General features: G+C 42.0%; 2 protein-coding genes across 6 annotated transcripts; both read right to left on the reverse strand.

Moving 5' to 3' along the window:
* Positions 1-404: 404 nt before the first annotated feature.
* Positions 405-9493, reverse strand: LOC139804994 (solute carrier family 2, facilitated glucose transporter member 11-like). Its single transcript, XM_071762896.1, has 12 exons — positions 9371-9493; positions 8485-8583; positions 7766-7926; positions 7421-7545; positions 6400-6529; positions 6132-6280; positions 5406-5593; positions 4180-4290; positions 4002-4103; positions 2863-2938; positions 1818-1945; positions 405-1503 (listed from the first exon to the last, which is right to left on the reverse strand). Exons 1-12 carry the CDS (start codon positions 9437-9439, stop codon positions 1297-1299), a joined length of 1545 nt encoding a protein of 514 aa, XP_071618997.1. The 5' UTR covers positions 9440-9493; the 3' UTR covers positions 405-1296.
* Positions 9494-12221: 2728 nt separating this feature from the next.
* On the reverse strand, positions 12222-20889 carry LOC139805076 (solute carrier family 2, facilitated glucose transporter member 11-like). 5 transcript variants are annotated; one of them, XM_071763064.1, is made up of 13 exons: positions 20726-20875; positions 19996-20094; positions 19242-19402; positions 18242-18366; positions 17755-17884; positions 17029-17177; positions 16481-16668; positions 16081-16191; positions 14732-14831; positions 13958-14046; positions 13758-13833; positions 12703-12830; positions 12222-12528 (listed from the first exon to the last, which is right to left on the reverse strand). In XM_071763064.1, exons 1-13 carry the CDS (start codon positions 20747-20749, stop codon positions 12322-12324), a joined length of 1587 nt encoding a protein of 528 aa, XP_071619165.1. In that variant the 5' UTR covers positions 20750-20875; the 3' UTR covers positions 12222-12321. The 5 variants fall into 5 exon arrangements, with proteins under 5 accessions (XP_071619165.1, XP_071619167.1, XP_071619166.1 ...); XM_071763066.1 differs by having other exon boundaries at positions 12699-12830; XM_071763065.1 differs by lacking the exon at positions 13958-14046 and having other exon boundaries at positions 14730-14831; positions 20726-20889.
* Between the last annotated feature and the right edge of the window lie 1247 nt (positions 20890-22136).

The raw sequence follows: 22136 nt of genomic DNA on the forward strand, positions 1-22136 counted from the left end.
CCACCTCATGCCACTCTGCTTATGTTGCCAAAGACTTCAGGTATTGCTGGAGCAGAATAAAGGATGTTTTTGGAATGACTGGTTAGGCAAGGAGAATTCTGTTTTGCAAAAAGCTGAGATTTCCTTTCTATTCTGGTAGTTGTCTCCAGATGGTTGTTAGTTTTTAATCATGTTATATGTATATGGAACACTACAGAATTGTTGAGCTTTTCTGGCTTTAAGGAAACTTCATGTTTCATAGATTACCTTTTAGTGAGAAGTCTTAAGTGTCCCTCAGTACTAAAGACCAGAATAATGAAAAATCCCAGTCATTGAAGGCTATGCACACCATTAACATTTTTCTAGTCAGATGCCCCTAACAAAGATCCTGATGTTGGGAAATAAACTATTGTGGAGGCCAGAGGTTTTATTACAAGTCAATCTGCCATTTTTATTATATTTAGCATTTCCAGTTAAAAATAAGCAGCAGTTATGATGAGCAATTTAATTCATATTTTGAATAAACTTTTTTGAGATAAAATGCCAGTTAAAGCAACATCAGAGATAAACCCACTCTTTTTACTGTGCAAGTCTAAAGTTTGGATTTTAATTTGTAGAGTGTGCTCCACTATGAACATTTGCTCTGTCCATTTCTGCCCAATAGCTTTGCCTTGCTACTAGGACTGGAAATTAAATTGAACTCGAAGCAAGGATGGCTGCTGACATTGAAAACTTCAGTCCAAAAGAGTTGAAGTCTGTCAAACTACATCCAACACAAGGACAAGATAATGTTATGCATGGGAACCTGGCAAGGTTTGATTACTCAGCTGAGTCTAGAGAAACAAAGACTTACTCTCCTATTGCACTAAATTTTTTCTTTAATCTGTTATGGATTGAACCCTAGCCAGAGACAGCAAGCCAAGAACTTCACTGTTCCCATTTCAGGGTTGTAAAAACACACTCAAAAATCATAGACAGCAAGGGGATCACAGGTCTTCCTTTTCTCTGTGGTCAGCAGAGTGTTTATAAATCCTACATGTAGTTTCAGTGTGTATTAGTTGCTCTGATAAGAAGAGATTTACACATCAGCAAGTTAAGCCAGAATGCTCATGATTCACATCACTCTACCCTTTCATAGCCATCATCCCTTTCATAAGCTGCCCAGAGAGAAATGCTTGAGAAAGATGCTGGTTTGGCAAAATGGAAACCTTGTAAATGACTGATCTGAAATCCATTTGGGCTGGCTTGCCAGTCAGAAGACAACACATGTCTTTTTTTCCTTCCTTTTAAGAAAGCTTGATGCTCCTAAGTGGCTGGTCAAAGCCTGGTGCAGAAGATATAATCCTCTGTGACATGATTTGGAGGTGCTGGAATACATTTCTTTTTGAAGTTTAGCTTATTGAATTCTTCTGTGATTTCCACAATTGACTTTCCTTTTGTTTCTGGAAGGACCAGGTGGATAATTATCACTGCAGTGAAAAGTACCCCCATGGAGATGAGGAAGCAGAAGTGCTTCAGTTTTTCCTGCAGGGAAAAGCAAAGTGAAAGAGAGCAAGATGAGCAAAGCTTTTCTTTTGTCACTTTCTTGGCACAGCCTTTGTGTTTGGGTCCCAAAGTACTTTGAATTTGAGTAGGCATTCTATGCATTTTGAACTTTAACAAGTATTCCAGTCTGCATAAGTACCTCTGGCAAATCAGGGCCCTTCAGCTGCAAAAGTGGACTGTGGAGAGCAGGTGCCCAGGCCACTCCCCAGTGACATGGCATTGTCACCTCCTGCTGCTCCTCTTCCCACTGGAGCTTAGTGCCCCTGGGGAGTGTCCCAGGGAAAGTCACTCACCACAATGAATGGGAAAGATGTTCCAATGACAAAGACACCCAGCCAGTTGAGGACAGAACTGATCACAAAGGCAGGGGGCCTGCAGGACAGCTTGAAGATTTCTACCCGAACGGAAATTGTGGCACCAGCTGAAAGGAACAAAGCATTAGAATCATCACTTGCAGATGTGTCTGGTTTGAACATTTGGGTTGAATGTTGCTGTTACACAAGTCAGCAAATAGGTGCTGCTGGTTTGGACTGGCATTCCAGGGACTTAGGTGTGTCACTGGTGGTTTAGAAAAGAAAATGTGGCATCTTATAAACTGCTACGCATCAGCTTATTAAAATGGTAAATAATAAAAAAAAATACATTGGGGAGACTCAATAATTAATTTGTTACCACTTGAAATAGTCTGACATCTGAAAGAAGCTGTGTGAGGATGAAATAATTATTACTACTAACAACAATTCCTGATGTGATACTGCAAAATCAGCAATGGGTGTTCCTGGATTCACTTCCTGGGCATTTCAGTGATGCTTCAAAGTGACAGAACTTCAACAACTTTAAGAAAATAATGCAGCCTTGCCATATGGGAAGGCAAATATTTTGAAAGTGAGTAGACTTAAAAAAAATAAGTACTTAAAGAGGAGCAGGTACTACATGCTAGGAAAAGAATTGCTCCAAAGTAGGTCTTCTGCACTGCTGTCTGTGTGGGATAAGATATAACATTATACAACACTGAATTTAAAAGGCTTGCTTTTTTTTGCTTTTTTTTTCCTTAGGTTTTTTTTAAAAAAATTGTACCCATCTGCTTTTGCTCTATTTTTGCTGTTTTTCCAGTGAGTACTTCTGCTCTCTCCTTTTTCCCTCATTAATAAAATCTAAACCTGATGGCATTGAAGTTTCTAGCCAATGTTTAGACCCACAGTGTTCAAGTGACTACAAGATTAGATTAAATTAATTTACTTGAGCTTAATATTATGCAATACAATGCAATTTTTTTCTCATCATATCAATAAACTCACACGACTTGGTTCCTTTATTTCTTTTGAATGAAGTACTCACCTGGTCCAACTGCAAAGACCACTGCAAACAAGATAATCAGACACAGGCTGCAGTATGGCATCCAGAAATACCAGTCCTGAGAAAAAAACAAACCAAACCAAACAACAGAAAGAACTTCTGGGTAAAGTCTGTTGGTGACCATAGGGGAGAAATGCTGCTCATTTTCCAGCACTGTCACCTCAATAAAAAATGTATTGTGGGTGAACACTACAGGCAAGGAAATGAGTGCTTCTTCCTGTGGATGGAGCAGCCAGGTTTTTGTTAGCTGAGCAGAGAGGCAGGTTTGCTAGTGCAGAACAGTTGTCAAGCCTTCAGTTAAAGAAAGTCTGAACAGTACTTTTCCAACCCATTCTCCTTTCTTCTTGACCCCGTGGTGCTTCCCTCAGCCCTTAGATATATGGGAAGACAGATCATATCTGTCTTTGCTTTTGCAAGTGATAGGTTCAATAACACTGGAAAGGAATTTTCCTATATGTTAATGAAGAAGACAAAAGATTCAGTGCTTCAGGAAAGATTTCTCCCTCCTATAACTGAAATCCTTCATGAGTGAAACAAAAATGGAAGTCTGCTGCCACCTTGCTTCAATGCTGATTTTACAGTAATGTCTACAGAGAAGCTCTGAGTATGTTTCTGAGGAAGATACAGCAATGAAACAACGTTACAGAGGTGACCTGGTGGCCAGACTGAACAAACGTGGATTCCCAGTGTCATCATCAGCAAAGTTAAATTTCAAATTGACTGGTGAAAAGAATCTGGGTTTTTGTTGTTACTTAAAAACTGCATGAATAGAAAGGGACGTTTTCCTAGGGCTGTATTTTTATCCATGCCCAGCGTTTGGTGTTTGCAGTCTGATGAACTCAGGAGTCAGAGCCAGTCTCCCTCTGTTTATGTGCTCCTTGCTGACTCCTGGGACCATGTTGAAGGCAGGGGGATGAGAGCACTTTCTGAGGGAAGGTATGATCTGTGTGCAGGTGAAGTTGATCTTTAGACTATTTCCCTCCCAGAAGGTAAACTGTTAACACTGTTAACTATTGGCACTTTCAAGCCTCTCTTTCCTTTCTCAGCAGCATGGTTCTGCCTGTGAGCAGAGTTATCAATAGAACAGATAAAGAAATCTGCCACGAGAAGAATTTCTTTACCTGTAGGGAGAGAGTCACAGTGATGGCTGCCAGCAGTGAGCCCATGATCCCATAGCCTCCTCTCAGGAGCACTTTCCTGCCCAGTCGCTCAATAATGGAGCTCTGAAGGACAGAAATCACACTGGTGTCAGGGCCAGGAGAGCAAACTGTGACCCATTCCTGATGTAATGTGACTTACACAGACCACAGCAGCTACGAGTTCAGAGAGTCCAAGGGAGAGTGTCATATAGGAGATCATACTTTCATCAAAACCAGATGCCTTGAGAACTTCAAAAGTATAAAAATAAATCTGGAAAAAAATCCGTAAAACAGTAAGAGAAAAAAAGAATGGATTTCTTACCCACACCTGTGTGACAGCCTTGGGTAGAAGCTGCTAACCAGGGAGCATGCAGCTCAGCTTTGGAGTGAGCTGGAATTCTGCACTCTTTTTTTGGTAGTATTCACTTAATTGGCAGACAAAACCATTGCAAAATATAATTACTTAATTACCTAAAGGACAAAATGCTGGGATAAAAGTAGCTCCAGCTGCTGCAATGTAATTAGGTTTGCAGAGTCCTGATCTAGGTGCTTTCAGAAACAGCCAGGTCCATCATCACTTCTGGAGTCCCTCCAAACCCATCACTGTAGGATATATTCTCCTTTCTCAAGAAAGAAGAGCATGGAGTTATGGAGGGTGATGGGTCTTCAGAGAGAAGAAGCTTGAGAGAGAGAAGCTTGAAACAAGCATATTTTCTTTTCAAGGACCTCTGCTACTATTTGGAATGATGCTGGGATGATCAAGATTCCAGTTTAAGACTCGTGTGTATTTCCTTTACAGATGCTGAGGCACTGTGATGTTAGAGGTAGAAAAATCCTGCAGGCAACTGAAAAGCTGTAGCTTCAAAATGATCCCAGAAAAGTGCTGCTTGAGGAAGAGGTGGAGAACTGCAGAAGCTGCCAGAACAGTGAGTACACTTTCTGATTAGCTTTTAAGGAAGAGTGAGTGTACTGCCAGCCAACATCTCTGGGTGGTAAGAGCTGGGGCTGAATAGCAGCAGTTGCACAGAGCAGAAATGTAAAATATAATTGTGGATTTTTCCAGCATAGGGTGGGCTCATTTGTGTGATGGGACCTTGTAATGGCTTCCAAAAAAAGGCTGTAAAATAAGCCTGACTGCTGGGGAAGGTAACTCAAGGCAAGGAGCAAGGTCCTGAGCAAGGACCAAGACCTGGGCAAACGGATGTCACATGAAGAGCCTGGCCAAGCTTTGCCAACTGCTGCTGCTGCTCCTCTAGGGGAGCTGGCAGACAGCAAGTTATGGACTGAGAAGCCTGAGAAAAATGGAGGGAGCTCCAGGGAGCTGTTTTGTCTCCTGTAACATTGTCAGTAAGTGTTTTGGGACTTTAAGGGGAAAGAACACTCAACTGCATTGATGCCACAGAGCTGAATTGTGGCGGTCATAGTAACTATCATATACAGCTGCCAACGGAAAGCTGGTTCTTTGATTAGCTCCAGGACACTCAAGATCTTGGTGTTTTTCATTGTTGCCTTCTCTTTCATGATGTCATCAATCTCTGCTTGGTGATGGCCTTCACCCCAAAGCTGCCTTATGGCTGTGGAGAAGGAGAGTGAGACCTGCCATGTTAATTCATCTCTGGTGTTTGTTGCCCGAGGAGTTTATTGAACAGGTGATACAAGTGCATGGGCTGTGGAGGCAGAGATATCCTACAGTGTGTTCCAGAGCCCTGGTCCCCTCCTCCACAGAGGGACCTGTCCTCACAGAAAAGCCTAGTGAGGTGCACAGTGACTCCCTCCCTGCCCACAGGTCCACTTTTATCCTTCTTTCTCTCAGGGTACACTGACAACAACCAGGGCTGAGGGGTGCCCTGTGAAGCCCTGCAGTTCAAACAGCCATTTACTATTTATCATTTATCATTTTTCACCAGTCTGGCTGCTTAGGTGGTGTCAGCTCAATGTAAAAGGTTTTGTAATACAGAGAGAAATAGTTTCATGTTCTGTGTGGGTACTACAACAAAAATACTTTGTATTCACAGAGTCACCTTAGAAATGAGCAAAGAGAAATTTTGTCCTGTTTACAAACAGGACAAACTCATCACAAAGCAACTGAAAGCCAAGTGAAGAACAGGTTACCTTTTTTGCAGCCTTCCATGTCCTCTTTGTGCATGAGGAGGTAGGGTGGGGACTCAGGGAAGAAGGGCAGAGCAACCAGCTGGACCAGTGCTGGAAGTCCACAGGAGGCCATCAGCATGGGCCACAGAGACTGGCTGCCCAGCAGCTCCCTGGTGGGGATAAAATGTGTGTGTGTAGCATTGGTTTTGAGGAAAGGAATGGATGAAAAAGTGGAAGAAACAAAAGGTAGAGAGGATCCAGAAATTAATTGGGTGGGATTATGTTATACCTTTGTCCTGAAATTTGCCCCACAGCTTTTCCCAGTGTCCAAAATAAAGAGGAAGTAGAGTTTGAAAATCCACGTAACTTCTTAGGGGAAATTTCCCCAACATATTGGTAGTGTAGAGGAACACAAAGACCTTGAGTGAGGAGAGAATTATGGGAGAGAAGAAAGAAGACATTCATAACTATTGGAAATAAAATTGCCTGGGAATAATTAAGCATTGAGAAGTAGGGCTGCCTCATGCACCATGTCTTACTGCAAATTGTTCCTTATACCTCAACTCATGTATGAGATTTTTCTTTTCTCCCTTTTGAAAGTCATGTGTTCTTCTGGCTTTATGTGATGGCAAAACAATGGATATATGAAATGTCTTTAACAAAAGTTAGGTCCTTGCATGTGGCATGTTACAGGTTCTTGATCACAGCAAGGTGAATGCATGGGTAGTTCTCAAAATACAACTGTGGTTCTTCAAGACAAGTGTATGCCAAAGAAGCAATGTACAAAACCTGGTTATTTGAGAAAAAGACATTGTTTCTCATGAAATTCTCATTCCTGTGAATTTCTAAACTGAATGGAAAAACAGTTCTTTGTGTAGGAGAAAAATACAAGGCACACTGATACCAGCACAGGATGCTTTCACTGCATGTGGTCTGCTTGCCAGGGGTGATTTTGCTTGATTATGCCCAGCCCAAGGGCATAATCCTCAAGGACTCACTGCTTTGAAACAGCCTGAATACCTTCATATTAGACATATTTTCCCACCAGATTAAATCCATGTTCCTTATTGTATAAAAACATTCCTGACAGCTCTGAATATTTGTGCACTTGGGAACGTTGAATTTCATTTGGTATCAGAGAAATTAGTAGTAATTATGCTCTTTATTGCTGGGTATTATAGAAGATCTTCTGACAAGGGATCACAGACTTATTTTAATACTTAGTTTTCTTGGTGGAGGTTTATTATTTGCTTTGAATGAAGGTGTAAAACTTTGGGAGAGTCTGCTGACCCGTGGGAGAAGTCACTTACCTACACTTATTCCACACATAAAACGTCCAATTAAGATCATCTCAAAGGACTGGGCTATTTTACTGCAGCCCATGATGGATGCTGCCAGTATCATGAGCAGACTGTTGCACATGAGACACTTCTTTCTGTGAGTGCAAGAAATGAAAAAGAATTTTTTTAATTAGAGGCTGGCAGCTCAATTGATTAGCCTGTGCCACAGGACAAGGGCAAAAAGCAGCAAAATCTGATGACACCACTGCTAAGCTGTCTGTAGTACAGCCATGGCTCAGCATAAAAGCCTGCCTCACATTTAAAAAACCCCAACAAGATTCAGTTGATGAGTTGTCTTTAAAAATACATACATACTTGCCATACTTGACAGTGAGGTATCTGCTTCCTGATGAACCCAAGAGACCTCCTATACCAAAGATGGACACAGTGATGGACCACAGGAACAAGAGGTTGTCTGGGTGGATGGGGTAGCCGTATCTCTCCATCCAGGTTTCATTAATGAAAGCCTTAACATGCTGAGACAGAAAAAAGAATTTTCATTAACAACAATAACTGTGACTCCAGTGCATGCATTTTATTATATTCAGGACATAATTCTGTCCTATCAGCTAAAGTCACTATTTCATAAAGACTCTCTAAGTGTGCATTAGCTAGGAGGCATAGTGTAATAGAGTAAGATGGGTTCATTTTGGCATTAAAAGGAGTTCATTCCTTGGTTTTTTTTGTCCTTGAAATCTGAGGAAAAGAGGAATGGACTTGTGGTGAAGAATAGTGGAGAATAAGGTCAAGGAAGTAGGTAGATGTGCTGTAGGTTTAAAAGAAAGCAAATGGCACCCCAGGCAGTGTGTGTCTTCTGAGGAAGAGTTCCATGAACAACAACTTGCAGGTCTCTCTCTTATATTTTCAACATTTTGAAAAAATCTGCTTTACATGATAGCATAGTAATGGGAAAGAATTGTGAGAGGAGAATACTGTGATTTAACCCTTGCAGACTGCCAGGAAGGAGCATCCTCAGGCAGGAATGTAGACTCAGTGCCACCATTAACAAGTGTGCCTTGTGCATCTCTGCCTACCTGAGACATGTAGGTGACAGTAGAAACTTGAAAGCCAACTTGGAAAGTTCCACCAATCCCCAGGACAGAGATCATTTGAAAGAGCCCCCGGTACTGTGCCTGCAGAAGTAGAGCAAAATATTCTTGAGCTTGCAGCCTTAAAGAGACAGTGTCCTGACTGAAGGTGCCTCACTGCTGTGTGAAGGGTCAGGACTCAGCCATAGCCAGGATATAAATGCTGCAGGCTCTCACAAACATCTGTGTGTCAAGATGCCACCACTGCCAACATCCCGTTCTGTTCCCTGCCTTTCAAAACCTGCCTGACATCTTTTGCATCAAGTAATTACAGATCAAGTAAATACAGATTCTATGAGGAGAGGCTGAGGGAGCTGGGGCTGTTCAGCCTGAAGAAGAGGAGGCTCAGGGGAGACCTCATTGCTCTCTACAACTCCCTGAAAGGAGGATGGAGCCAGGCGGGGGTTGGTCTCTTTTCCCAGGCAACTCTCAGTAAGACAAGAGGGCATGGTCTTAAATTTTGCCGGGGGAAGTTCAGATTGGACATTAGAAAGAATTTTTTCATGGAAAGGGTGATCAGACATTGGAACGGGCTGCCCAGGGAGGTGGTGGACTCGTCGTCCCTGGAGACATTTAAAAAGAGACTCGATATGGCACTCAGTGCCATGGTCTAGTGACTGAGGCGGTAGTTGTTCAAGGGTTGGACTCGATGATCTCTGAGGTCCCTTCCAACCCAGCCTATTCTATGATTCTATGATTCTATGATAATTAGGGATATATTTCACAAAACTTTTTTTGGCAGGGAAGCAAAGCAAATCATGTATCCTCAGTAATAATATCAGCAGCAGCAGAGTACAAAAATGTCATAGGTGTAAATACCTCAAGTACTTACCAGGTTTGATAGGAAGCCTGTCATCTCTGGCTGGGACAGGCTGTCCAGTGTGGGATGTGTCTTTGTCATCACAGCTTCTGTGTCTCTGTCTCCTGCCTGCTGGTATGTATGGCACTGGGCACTGGCCTCAGGGACCAGAGTTAAATTTTTACTATTTTGCCTTCACTCACTTATATTTACTTCAACTGGACAAAGTTAACACTGCCAGATTAAAGATTTCAGGAAATAATTGCATCTAGTCCAGTGTGCAGGGGAAAAGTTTCAAAGCAAGGATTGTACCTGGAGGGTAGTGAGAGCTTTGGAAAGGGGAAAGAGAATTGTTCAGGCAAGGAAAATCTAAACTTTATTCCAGGAAGAGTAAAACACTTCTATGATACAGACTGATAACTCTCTGCTGTAATCTGCACAAAGCAAAAAGCAGCTGGTACAATGTTTAGATATTGTTATTTATTAGTATGTAAAGTATGTGGTGTTCTGTTTGAGATACATTGGTATAGTAAATATTGTTCATTAGAGGGAAAATTGGCAAATTTTGAAGCATCCAGCCCTTCACTGGGCTTGAAGTAGAAGCAGTGAATTTCAAAGCCTATTTCTGCTGTTCTGGCTTAGGTATGAATTAGGCTGCACTGAGGAAGGGCATCATCTCTTGTCTGGTGTTTATGGGGGTGTTTGTTGGCCAGGAGTGGTGTAAAGACAGTAAGAGGTGTTAAGACACAGCAGAGGCTTTTGGAATAAAACACCTTGTCCTAGTGGCTCCACTTGAAACAGCCAGTAACTGCAAGACCACTTACTCATGAGAGTACCCAAAGGAGGTAAATATTGCCTTATGAGTTAGGATGGGACAGTTGGGATCTTAATCTCTCAGGTTTCAGTTTTGAGCATTACAGACACAGAACAAATCCAAAATTGGTGTTGCAGCCATTGAAAAGTCACCTCTGGTTTCCAGATGCTCCTCTTTTGTGACATAACCCCCAAACTGTACCTCCGTGTGGCTTCTGCTAGAGACAGAACTTGGAAGAAAGGGGTTTGCCTGGAGCTTTCTTCTCATTCTTGCTTTCCAAGTTTTTTGCTTAGTCATGCCCGGGACTTTCCCCCACCCCCTCCGGGTGGGGGCTGGTGGGGCAGTGGAGTTGTACTGAAGCCCTCAGTCATCTCCCAAGCTCCCCCTCGGGACTTGTACTTTCAGTTCATAAAACACAGGATGCAATTATTTACAGAGAAGTTTGCTGCAGATCCTGTGAGTCTAAAGAAATGAGAAGAAATGTTAATAATAAAACCTTGGTTACTTGTGTAATTCCAACTCTTGCCTATATAACTGTGTAACAAACATTGTTTATTCTGGCTTGCAATAGCATTTAGAATTATTTCTCTCATTCTTTTTGTGCACCTTCTGCTTAAGTAACCATCTGTTCATGTTTACTTCGTGGGATTTCTGTTGGTGTTTTTCACAGCAAGTGAATAGTGCTTAGAATGGATGGATTAGGTATTTCAGTGATTTGACAGGGGAGTCCTTTTGAATGGGGACATTTTATGGCATAAGTGCTCCCCATTTTGATGCAGCAAGTGAAATCAGATTTAATATAAAATCTAACCCAGATTTCAGTTGCCAGAACATTCACTCACACTTTAATATCAGAGCTTCTTCTATGTCTATTCCTTCAGAAGCAGCAAGCACATTATTTGAAATTTTTAAATAGAAACCCCCCAGGTCTCAACATTGATAAACCAGTATGAATGGTTAAACTGCAGAAAGATAGGATTGTGGTCTAGCTCAACAGTAACACCCTTTGTAACTATGACAAAAAATAGAAAAACTAATTGATCGTGCAATATGTAGGTAGAAGAGTTTGGGGAGAGATCTGATTAAATGCTGCAGCAGTCAACAGCACTAACAGCTCTTGAACAGCAGCAGTACATGGGTGCTGTGGAGCATAGCAGTGGTAAAGTGTAGTATTGTGTGCTGATGTGCACTTGTGGAGTGCAGTGTGCCCTTGGCCAGCACACAGCTAGCAGATGTTGGCTGTCACAGCCTCTGCTTTTTTCTTTTTTCTTTTTTTTTTTTTTAGTAGTTAATTTTTTACAAAATGGGCTGAGTTTTCAGAGTGCCTGCTCTCTCTGTACTCTCTCAAAGTGTCTTACTTCTTATCTCATGACTGGCCTCTGGTTCTCTACTTCTCAACACTGTGTGTATGTTTCTTAACCCTTGTGCCATCCATCAGGTACCCAGCATAGGGCTGAGGGCACTGCTTACACTGCAAAAATGTGCTCCAGATTTTGCTACAGGTAAAATGTCTGGAGGGTGCAGCCAGTTTGCTCCAGAGGATGCAGGTGAGAGTTCTTCTGTACCAAGTGCCCAGGGATTGGGGCTGATCCCTGACAGTCATGATGGAGACAATCAATTACTTGATGTCAGCTCAAGAAAATAGAAGAAAATTGAGTTTTCTTTGTTGTTTTACCTGGTATTTACTCAGATACAGTGTTCAGGATGAAAACTAGGTCCTCTACAGTGTGATATTGTAAAGAAATTGCATGAAAATTGTTTGCAAAAACTATATTTGTGTTTTATCCTCTCTTCATCTTGCTCTTAATCCTCGGCAGAGCTTTCTTACAAAGTACCAAGCATAGGGACAAACCCTGCTTCTTTAAAATGATAGAAAGGGAGAAAGACTTGAAAAAGAATTCATGTGTTACTCCTGAAAATATTTTCCATCTCCCAGTTCTGAGAAGTGTCTGTACTTACTCATGTCTTCCTACTAAAGAGCTGTTTGAGGAAGTAGCATTTTCGTTGTCATGGAAGGCAAAGATGTACATAAAACAGGACTGCTTGGAGTAGTGACAAGCTACCTGTCAGTTACTTTTTGGATTACATTTTATTGAGAAAAGTCCATGTTAAGGCTTATGTTTCAGTTCAGTTTTGAGATAGGGCCATGGAAGTTGCTTATGGTGATCTATCAAAGCCTTGTGCAGAATGTCTTTTCTTCAGTAGAATTCTTCTCCACAGTCTGATGACGTTTCTTCTTAAATTGGCATGTTTTGAATTCTTCTGTGATTTCAGAAATTGACTTCCCTTTTGTTTCTGGGAGGAATAGGTAGATGAGAATTGCTGAAATGACCAGGACAGCAATAAAGATGAGGAAGCAAAAAGGACCAAGAAGCATCTGGAGATAAAAACAGAATAAGATGAATGATTTCCCTTACAACACTTGATCCTATAGATTCTTGTATCTATCCCATGGATACAAGACATTTCATCCTACTCCCTGTCCAGACCATCCTAGAAAACTAGTTTAAATTGATAAAGTCAGAGAGAAGATTTTAATCAAATTACATACGACAGCAAATGGGAACAGCATTCCAGTGAAAGTGAGGCCCAGCCAAATGACGATTCCACCGATGACAAAAGCAGAGGACCTTGTTGAGAGGGTGAAGATTTCAGTTGTGACAGATATGACAGCTCCAGCTGAGGAAAAAACATTTAAAAAGCAATAGAAACATCACTGCAGTTAACCATTTCCTCCAAGGTGAATGAACTGTTGCCACTGGTCAGACATCTCCAGCAAATCAGGCTACTGTGAGATAATCTAAGTTTGGGTAGCACAGCCATCTCTACCTAAATTCCCAACAGATTTCTCTTATGGTGCCTGGAGAGAGATGGACACCTCTGAAGTGCAGTTTCTATCCACCTAGGAAGTATGAAATACAGAGATGAATGAGCCTAATGGAGCCTCTGTTGCCCATAGGAGACACCTGGATTCTGCTACTGTGAGAATTCTGTCGTATTTTCAAGACATTCATGGTCCTCATATACTGCCCTTACAATAGTGAAGGCTGCCATTTAATTTGGAGACTAATTACCAAAAGCAGTGTTTGGTCAGGGAACTTTCAGAGTAAATATTGGTCTTAGGCAAGTGAGGTTCTAATAGAGTTGTAGGTTTTGTTCTGACATTACTGATACAGGTGATTCAGGGTGACATTAGGGGAGGGTGCAATGGTAAGAGACAGATGATACCTCTGCCCTTAATCAAAGACAGAGATGGATCAGATGAACCTGTAGGTACTGAGTAACATTCACACCCTCCAAAACAAGTCTTAGTGTACTGATTAACAGCTTGTTCTTTTGTTTTTGGTGGTGGTTTTTTGGTTTGTTTTTGTTTTTTTTTTTGCTTAAACCTGTAATCCAGTGAGGGAAAACAGGATCCTGATTCAGTAGGATCTGCATAGTTTCAAGTAATTTGCTAAAGAAATTGTTTCTTGAGTCATTAATTCATGAAGCTGTTGATGTTCTAAGATATATCCACACAGTCTGGTTCTCTTTCCATACATTTATGGCCTGTGCTCATCCATATGGTCCAAGGTGTCCTGATATTTCTTTCATTGTTGTACTCACCTGGTCCTATTCCATAGGCAATGATGAATAAAAAGATGAGAATTACACTGCAATAACGCATCCAGAGGAACTGATCCTAGACCAAGGGAGGGAAGAGAATGAGAAGTAATTTTATAGCTGTATAGAGCTGATCCAAACATACAGGAGAAGTAATATTTATGAAAAAGCCCACAGTGCTGGGCTCTGTAGTAGATGCTTACTAGAGCTACTGATCTTTCTGTACTGAATACAGTGGAAGGCCAAAAGTAGCCTGCAGTGTGATATCTACAGAGGGGAGCTGACCTGCACCCTGGCCTGAAAAACAAATAACAAATTCCAAGAGAATTATAGCATGAGGAAAACTGTTACTGATTTAACCCAATTATCTGTATTAGACAACTTTGGAGCAGTGTTCAAATCTCATGTGAACCAGATGATATCTCTTAAACAGAAAGTAGCTGAAAGTTTTTTCTTTTCTTTTTTTTTTCTGAGACAACAATTGCAAAGCAGTGCAAAACAGTGGCACTAGTGAATCTGTAACACTGGGTTCCTCACAACTTCCCAGCATCCTGACTGGAAGTTTCTGGAGAGCTGCACTATGTAGCTGGATCACTGGTAACAAAGGTGGAAATTTGTGGTTGGTGGGAGGGTTCAGGAGGCCTGGGATAGCAAATGGGGAAGGTGACAGCAGGGATGTACATCCAGGGATTTAAAGGACAGCAGAACAGGACAGGGGTGAAGTTTGGAGAGGTCAGGCAGGCAGAAACCTAGGGCAGGCCAGTGGTTTTACGAAATGATTTTCACTGACTGAAAGCCTGGTTTAAAGAGATGATCTACAAGACAGGCCAAAAATAGCCTTGCAGAAGGGCTGTGAGTTTGTTTTCAGGAGATATTCTGACCTACAGTTTTGGATGTGAAAGCTAAGGCTGGCTGGCTGCTGTCCTGCACAGAGATTTCTGATGCAAGCCCACTCTCAGCCAGACATTTGCTTACACTCAGGAGAAGGCTCATCTCAAGCAACACCAGGATCAGTGCCATCAGCAAATAACCACCCCAGAGCAGCAGCCGGCGTCCAAACCGATCGATAATGGAGCTCTGGAGAGTAGAAAAAGTTGGATGTCACTGGAAGTGTGGGAAAATCCAGGTGTCAGCCATCCAACAAAACAAGCATTCTTCTTGAATTCTTTTTACTTCAGAGAACACAAATCTTTGATGGGTACCATCTGTTGCTGTAGGCAACAGGTGGCAGGACCTGCCGAGTAATGAGCTCAGTCGGTGCTCAGCCTCACCTGTGCCCAGTTAGGGCTGGCCCAAGAGCGCATGCTCAAAGATCAAGGGCCAATAAAAGGTGGGGCCTGAGACCGGCAAATGGCTCATTCTGAAGCAGGTCAGGAGCTGTGCTGGTTGAGGCCAGTTCTCTACTGATCCTGTTCTCATTCAGAGCCTATCCTTGCTGCGAAGTTCGCCTCCTGCTACATCTGGTGGAGAATGCGGGCATAGACTCCCGTCTAAACCATCTTCCCCGAGTGAACTTCTCGACTTTCTTCCAGAACTCGAGAAATTAGGGTAAGAGAAACCCCTTTTTTCTCTTGTTACTTACATTGCTAAGCCTTTTTGTCGAAATAGAAAGATGGGTCTTACTGCCAGCAAACCCACTGAAGCTGCCGCCACCGAAAAAATTGTGGCACAGGCAGAGAGCCAGGAACTCCTTGGCTCCCCGGGTCCTGCTAAAGCCCGGGACTTATGGGAAGAGGTTTATGATCTATTGGCGGACCTCAATGCAAAAGAAATTAACGGCGACATCATCGGCGCTGATAACACCTGGAGGGTTGTATGCAGCTTACTGGCGGTGATGAAAACCGAGGTGAAGGCGGCACTCGCCACTGCCACAATTCCATTACAAAAAACTGAGCTCATTACTCGGCTGGTCCTGCCACCTGTTGCCTACAGTTGCTGCATTGAATTCCTTCTAGCCTCTCTAGTACTACAAATGATTGTTGTAAGCACTGTAATCAATGGAAACGTGGTATAACTCCATTTGAATACATAGAAATTCACAAATAAATTGAAATAAGCATGCATATTCATGTCTGAATGACATTGCACTTATATATTATGAATAAGAGAGGAATCTTTAGAAGAAATGATGGAGAATGAAGATGGAAAGAAAGATATAAAAGGTGGGACAAAATTTAGAGAGAATGGCAACAAGCACTTTACAAATTCATGCAGTACCACAGAGAAATTCCTTCATTCATAAGGAGAATATGGATTTTCTTTAAGGAAGAATAGACTCAAGTCTCATGTACTTGAGCTCTTAAAGCCCCAGAAAGGTCTGACTTACACAGAAGATGATAGAGATGATCTCAGAGATAGAAACTCCTAGAGATACATATGGGATTATGCTTTCCTGCACGCTGGCTGTCCGAAAAATTTCTGAGGTGTAAAAGGTGATCTGGAAAATAAGAAACATTTTCAAAATAAGCATGTAGGTGTGATATGAGCTCATTCAGCATCACTTGTTACTTGCAAGAACTTCTGCTGACTTTGAATCACTTATATTCCCACCTGAGAAGTTCCCTTAAAGGTATGAAGAATACGAGTGATGATACCACTGATGTTCACAGGCAGTGGGGTCTGTGTGAGGAGGAATAAAGTAGATCCAGAGGAAAGTGACAAGAAGGAATTGTGGTGCTTTGGTTACTGAACAGTAGATCTAAGCATGGAAATGGGGTATACTCAACTGCACTCAGGCCACAGAGCTGTAGACTCAGCAGAATGAGGAGCATGGTGCTCAGCTGTGGGAACACAGACCGTTCTTTCAGCACCTCCAGGACATTCATGATTTTGGTGCCTTTTGTTACAGCCTTTTCCTTCATCATGTCATCAAATTCTGTGTGATAATTCCCTTCTCCCCAGAGTTGCTTCATGGCTGCAGAAGAGACAGAACAAAGTATACTCCTCAAACACCTGATCCACTCAGAGTTCTGTGGTTTTCAGCTTTTAATGACAAACATTTGCAGTTCAGCCCATGCTTTGATTCATCAGCCACTGAGCAAAGACCTAGACCATTGCTTACTGGGAACTTTCCTGGAAAATAGCTTTCAATTTGCTCTAGCATTTAGGTGTAGCACTTAAAGATTTCTGATTACTCTGCTTAGTCTGGAAGACTTTAGTTATATACCTGTCAATAAATTTGTAGCTGGTTAAAAGAAAAGCTGATTCCCCTTATTAGCTTCACTTTCACAAGAGTTATTCTTTAATAAACTGAAGATCTAAAGTTTTATTTTACCTTTCAAGCAGCCAGCCTTGTCTCCTTTCTGCAGCAGGAGATAGGCAGGGGACTCAGGGAAGAATGGCAAAAAGAGCAGTTGAATCAATGCCACCAGTCCAGAGAAGGACAATAACACATTCCACATGTCTTCAGTTCCTAAAAGATCTCTATGAAAGCAGGTTAGAGTGTATTTATAGTCCAGTACAATTACAGTCTATAGATGGTTTGGTATTTTCTAGATCCTGGACTAGTTTAAGAGTGACAATATACATAAAGACCTTGGAAAGATAAATTGAAGTAGAAGATATTTAGGCTAGGGAAAGAAAACAAACTTCATTTATTTCGACTTGAAGACTGAGATTTTTTTGTAATTCGAATATTTTCTAAAGATCAGTGGGGTTTGAATATTCCCACAACATCCCTCTGAACCAACACTGCAATTCTGCATGAGATTATCAAGAAATTAGCAGAGATTTCAGATCTCAAAAGTTTACTGGGTGTTTACATACAATCCTTTCAACAGAGGAATTGTGTCTCCAGAGATGGATTCATCCTTTCTCAAGGGAAAGGCTTTTCTCTCCCCAGAGTGATATGGAACCCTCAGCAACTGGTATGGGGTAGGTGCATCCTTTTTGACAGCTGTGATTAGCCAAGGTAAAACCCCACCATTAGTGCAGTGTATGTCTGTTTCTAGGAGTGGGAGAACAACACAGAATATAGGATGGGGAGGGAAAGCACAAGTACCGTAATCCAAGAATTCTTGCTACAGCTTTTCCGAGTGCAAGAAACACAGAGGAGGTCACATTTACAAATCCACGCAGCTTCTTGGGTGAGATCTCCCCAGCATACTGAACATGGGCATTCATATGTATTCCTGAAGTGAAGGAGACAGGAGAGAACTAAAGCTGTAAGAAGCAAGAGGAGGGCTCCCTTTTCATTTTACCTTCAGCTAAAGGTAGCTTTCTCCTCTCTCTTCTGAACTCTTGGCTATATATCCTCCTCAATAATAGCCTGAAAATATACCTTGGACTTCAAGGCAGATGTTTAGCTCATCCATCAGATCTCTCTCCCAACAAGACCTCTTGAAGGCAAAGGACAGCTCCTCTTGCCTTCTCCCAGCCGGTTCCTTATTCCACTGGGATTACTGTGCATGCCTGGGTACTCCCAGCTGGAAGATTTCTGTATCCACCCCAAAGAAGTGACTGTACCATGGAGCAGTGGGGAGTCCTACCAGCACCGATGCCCTCGAGGAAGCGCCCAGTTAGGATCATCTCAAAAGACTTGGCTCTCCTGCTGAAGCCAGTCAGCAGGGTGGCTATTATTAGGACCACGTCGTTGAACAGGAGACTTTTCTTCCTGCAGCAGCAAAGGACATGACCCATGTTTTACTTTTTCATCTTTGACTAATGCCTGCCTGCTCTCTGGATTTACAGACCGAGCCATGGCATAGGGGACAACTTTCATATCTGATTATGAACAGGCCTGATGTCTTTGCAGAAAAAAAAGGGAGAAGCTGGATTCCTTGTTTCCATGCTAACACTATGTGAGCACATTGTGAGGCTGAAGGATCCTGCAGCATAAATACTGATAAGGAACATCCTTTTTCACTTCTTCCCTGTGGGCAAGGCTCCCATCTCAAACTCTGCATGTGCCCCCAGAATAAGACAAATCTCACTTCACTGAGAACTTTCACTGACTACATCAAGGTAGAGAATTCTGTCTTTGTCCTTTATGGCCACCCTCAAAGAGAAGGTTCTGAATGTGGCCTGGTGGACTTCTGCTTATCTTTGCTGTAACAGATTATTTTTACAAAGGAATGAGCGTGCACCATTTTTTTTTACAGGCTGCCATTGATTATAAAAATAAAAAAAGCCAAAAAAAAAAAAAAAAAAAAGTTTTGCCTACAGAATATCCATCCCTTGTGCACTACTGCAGTGCTGTTGAGCTCCCTGGGGCATTATAGCCCAATAAAGAAATTTCAGAAATGTATTCTTTACTGAAATTTCAGCAAAAAACCAGGAAATGTGTGGCACCAAAAATTATGACAAGGGAATCAGATATAGTTGCATATTCTTCCTTCTAACATCCTCAGGTGTGGTTACACATGCTGGGGAAACCCTGCACCAGAAGGGGGCAGTGAGAATTCTGACATCCCTTCTGTTAACTGAGTACCATTCACTTGCTCCCCTTGCTGCAGCCCTGAGTAGTGAGCTGTTGGGAAATTCACTTACTTGCCATATTTTGCAGCGAGGTAACCACTGCACAGACACCCCAGCATCCCACCTACACAGTACACAGACACCACGCAGGACCAGAGGAATGTGAGTGTCTCCTGCTGCAGCACAGACCCGTAGCGCTCCAGCCAAGTTTGGTTGATAAACTGCTGAATATACTGGGACAGAAAAGCAGATTTTCATTGCACTGGGGTGCTAATCACAACGTTTCTCTATAATGTTTGCAACTTTAAAAAAATAGATTAATAGTCATGATTAAAATCATGACCATGGGACAGTTGTTTGCAAATTAGGATTTCCTTCAGCCTCGTAGTGTAAGAGAATCTTTCAGAAATTAATTATACTCTTCAGTCTGTTAAATCTGGGCTCTCCTACACCAGAATATTGGGACTTCATTGATTCTAGTGAAGTGCAAATGTTCTTGTTGCAGGTAGTGGATATAAAGAGAAAAGGGCTGAAGGCTGAGATTCAGTCAGCTAGTTTTTAATCTCTTTTCCTCATGGCATAATCTTTAAGGAGGTTGTTTCAATGTGCTGTTTCCACACAATGCTGTGGGAAGTTGTCTTTAGAGCACAAAGTCCTTACAATCATGCAAACTCATTTTGTCCTTCAGCAGTGACTGGTATAGTATGGCTTTGGAATGAGCTGGGAATAAACTCACGTGGCAACACCTAACAGGTTTTTGAGAGCATATAAGGCCTAACCTGGTGAAGAGCAGTTACAAGTGTGACTTTATGGATCCTTTGCTTACCGGAGAAGTGTAATTGATCACAGACATTTGAAAACCAGAGAGGTGGGTCCCACCAATCCCTAGCACCAAAATCATTAGCACCAGCTTCCGGTATTGAACCTGCCAAAGATGAGGAAACACATCTTAGTCTCCTGATACCAGCATGGCTTTCAAACCAGGACATAATTTGCAAGCTTTAATATTTTCACTATTCTAAGATTAAGAAGCTTTTAAAATACAAAATCCATTTTGAATTTTTCAATAACCGAGCAAAATTGCAGGGAAATCATTAAGATGCAAAATTGCACAGCCTTTATATTCCTCTCCTGGTTATTAGAAGTCTGAAAAGATGCTCTTAGTTCTGTTAGTTAGGCCTCTTAAAACTTTTAGTTAGTTAGTTAGGCCTCTTAAAACTTTTCTTTTTTGTTTCATTTTTATTATCCCCACAGTAAACTACTTGAATGACTTCTATTTGAAATACTGTGTATCCATGATATATACTGGATTTTAGAGCACTCTTCACAAGCATATATATTTCTCTCCTGGTTTCCCAGGTCCTCTTATAAACCTCTCATTCTTTAATTTCTTTCTCATTTCTGGAGATGCTATGTAGACAGTCTTACAGCTGAAGCAGTGTTGTTCCCAACCATGTTTGCTTTTGCTCAGTTTTGCTACAAGTTTTTTTTGCTGCAGTCTTTAAAGATTATGATGCTATTGACTAGGGCTAGAAGACAAGAAGTTGGATACTCACCAGGTCTGAGAGGAAACCAGCCATTTCCCCTTGAAAACCTGCCTGCTCTGAGAGCCCTTGTCAAGTCTGCCAGATGAGAGATATGGGGTTTGTGTTTTGATTATAAGAATTTGGGGTTATAGCACAGAAGTTAAATTCTAACTATGTGGCTTTTGGTGAATTGTGTCCTCCTCCAACACTGGCCAGGGACTCTTTTTTGCTGGTTTAATTATTCTAAGACCCAGATATGCCAAGCTGATTACAACACTGATAAATGTCTACACTTGTAGTGGGAGCGCTCCCCCTTACTCATGCTCTAAAACAACTCTGTGTTCCTGTTGTGCAAGGAGTCAGATGGTGCTACCATTTTCCCTTCCCGTCTTCCTCTTCACCTCCCTGATGAGCAGCTTAGGCAGAGTGTGTTTTCCCCTCTCCAGTCTAGTACAGACCTAAGAGATTAGTGTAGTAGCTTAGCTGTAATGCCTTTTCTTCCATGCTAAGAGATGTCCCAGTTAGAAGACATGAAGTATCTCAATATTGGCATAATGGGTCCTTGCTAAAACCCAGTTCTTAGAGGGTCAGGCTGTTTCCAGAACCTCTCAGTAGCCTCACTCTTACCTCTCTGTAAGAGTGGAGATGGCCCACTGTGTGCCAGAGCAGGATTCACATTCTGTTCTGGGTTGAGAATTGCTTTTAAGTACTTTTCACCTTAAATTCATCTAAAAACAATTTACAAAGAGTGTAAGTTAATTCTTGCTTCTTTCAGGCTTTTGTGTATTACATGTAACATTTTGTACTACACTGAACACAGCAGAGTTCACTCTAGAGCACAGATTTCACTGCCTATGGTTCGTGCCAAAAGGGGAGGTGGGGAGGTGGGGTTACAGCTCTGGAGGCAACCAAAGTTTTTCCTGGGAGCAGGGTGGAAGCCCTGGCATTCCTCCTACTGTTCCCAGGGACTGCCAGCAGCCTCATGTTTTCCCTGGCCATGTGCCCTGCAGCATGGGGTGAGCTTGCTGAGTCACACCTTGACCTTTCTCCTGCTGGATGTCTCTCCAAACCCTCTGCCTGGGTGTCTTGTTGCACTTGTGTGATCCTGGAAATCAAATACATACACAGCAGATTCACCAGTACTTCTTTAACCTTTATTCCCAGTATGGCAGTGTTAATGATTTACCACCCTTTCCCTCTTGCAGACAGCATTTACCAGTAGGAAGGAGGAAGGGAAGAAGTCAGGCATGCTGGGCAACATCATGCTCTAGAGAGACATGCATAAGGAAATGAGCTTTTAGTGTCTTGTAAGACACTAAAAACTTCCTCACTGGGAACCAGTGTGGTTGAGAAAGACCAGGCCAAATAAAGACTTTTAAACTAATTAACCTCTTACCTAATCCTTTATTTTCAAAATACTTGAAATTGTTTCTGCATTTTT

The sequence above is a fragment of the Heliangelus exortis genome, chromosome 19 (genome assembly GCF_036169615.1).
Source record: "Heliangelus exortis chromosome 19, bHelExo1.hap1, whole genome shotgun sequence".
In the NCBI taxonomy this organism is placed as follows: domain Eukaryota; kingdom Metazoa; phylum Chordata; class Aves; order Apodiformes; family Trochilidae; genus Heliangelus; species Heliangelus exortis.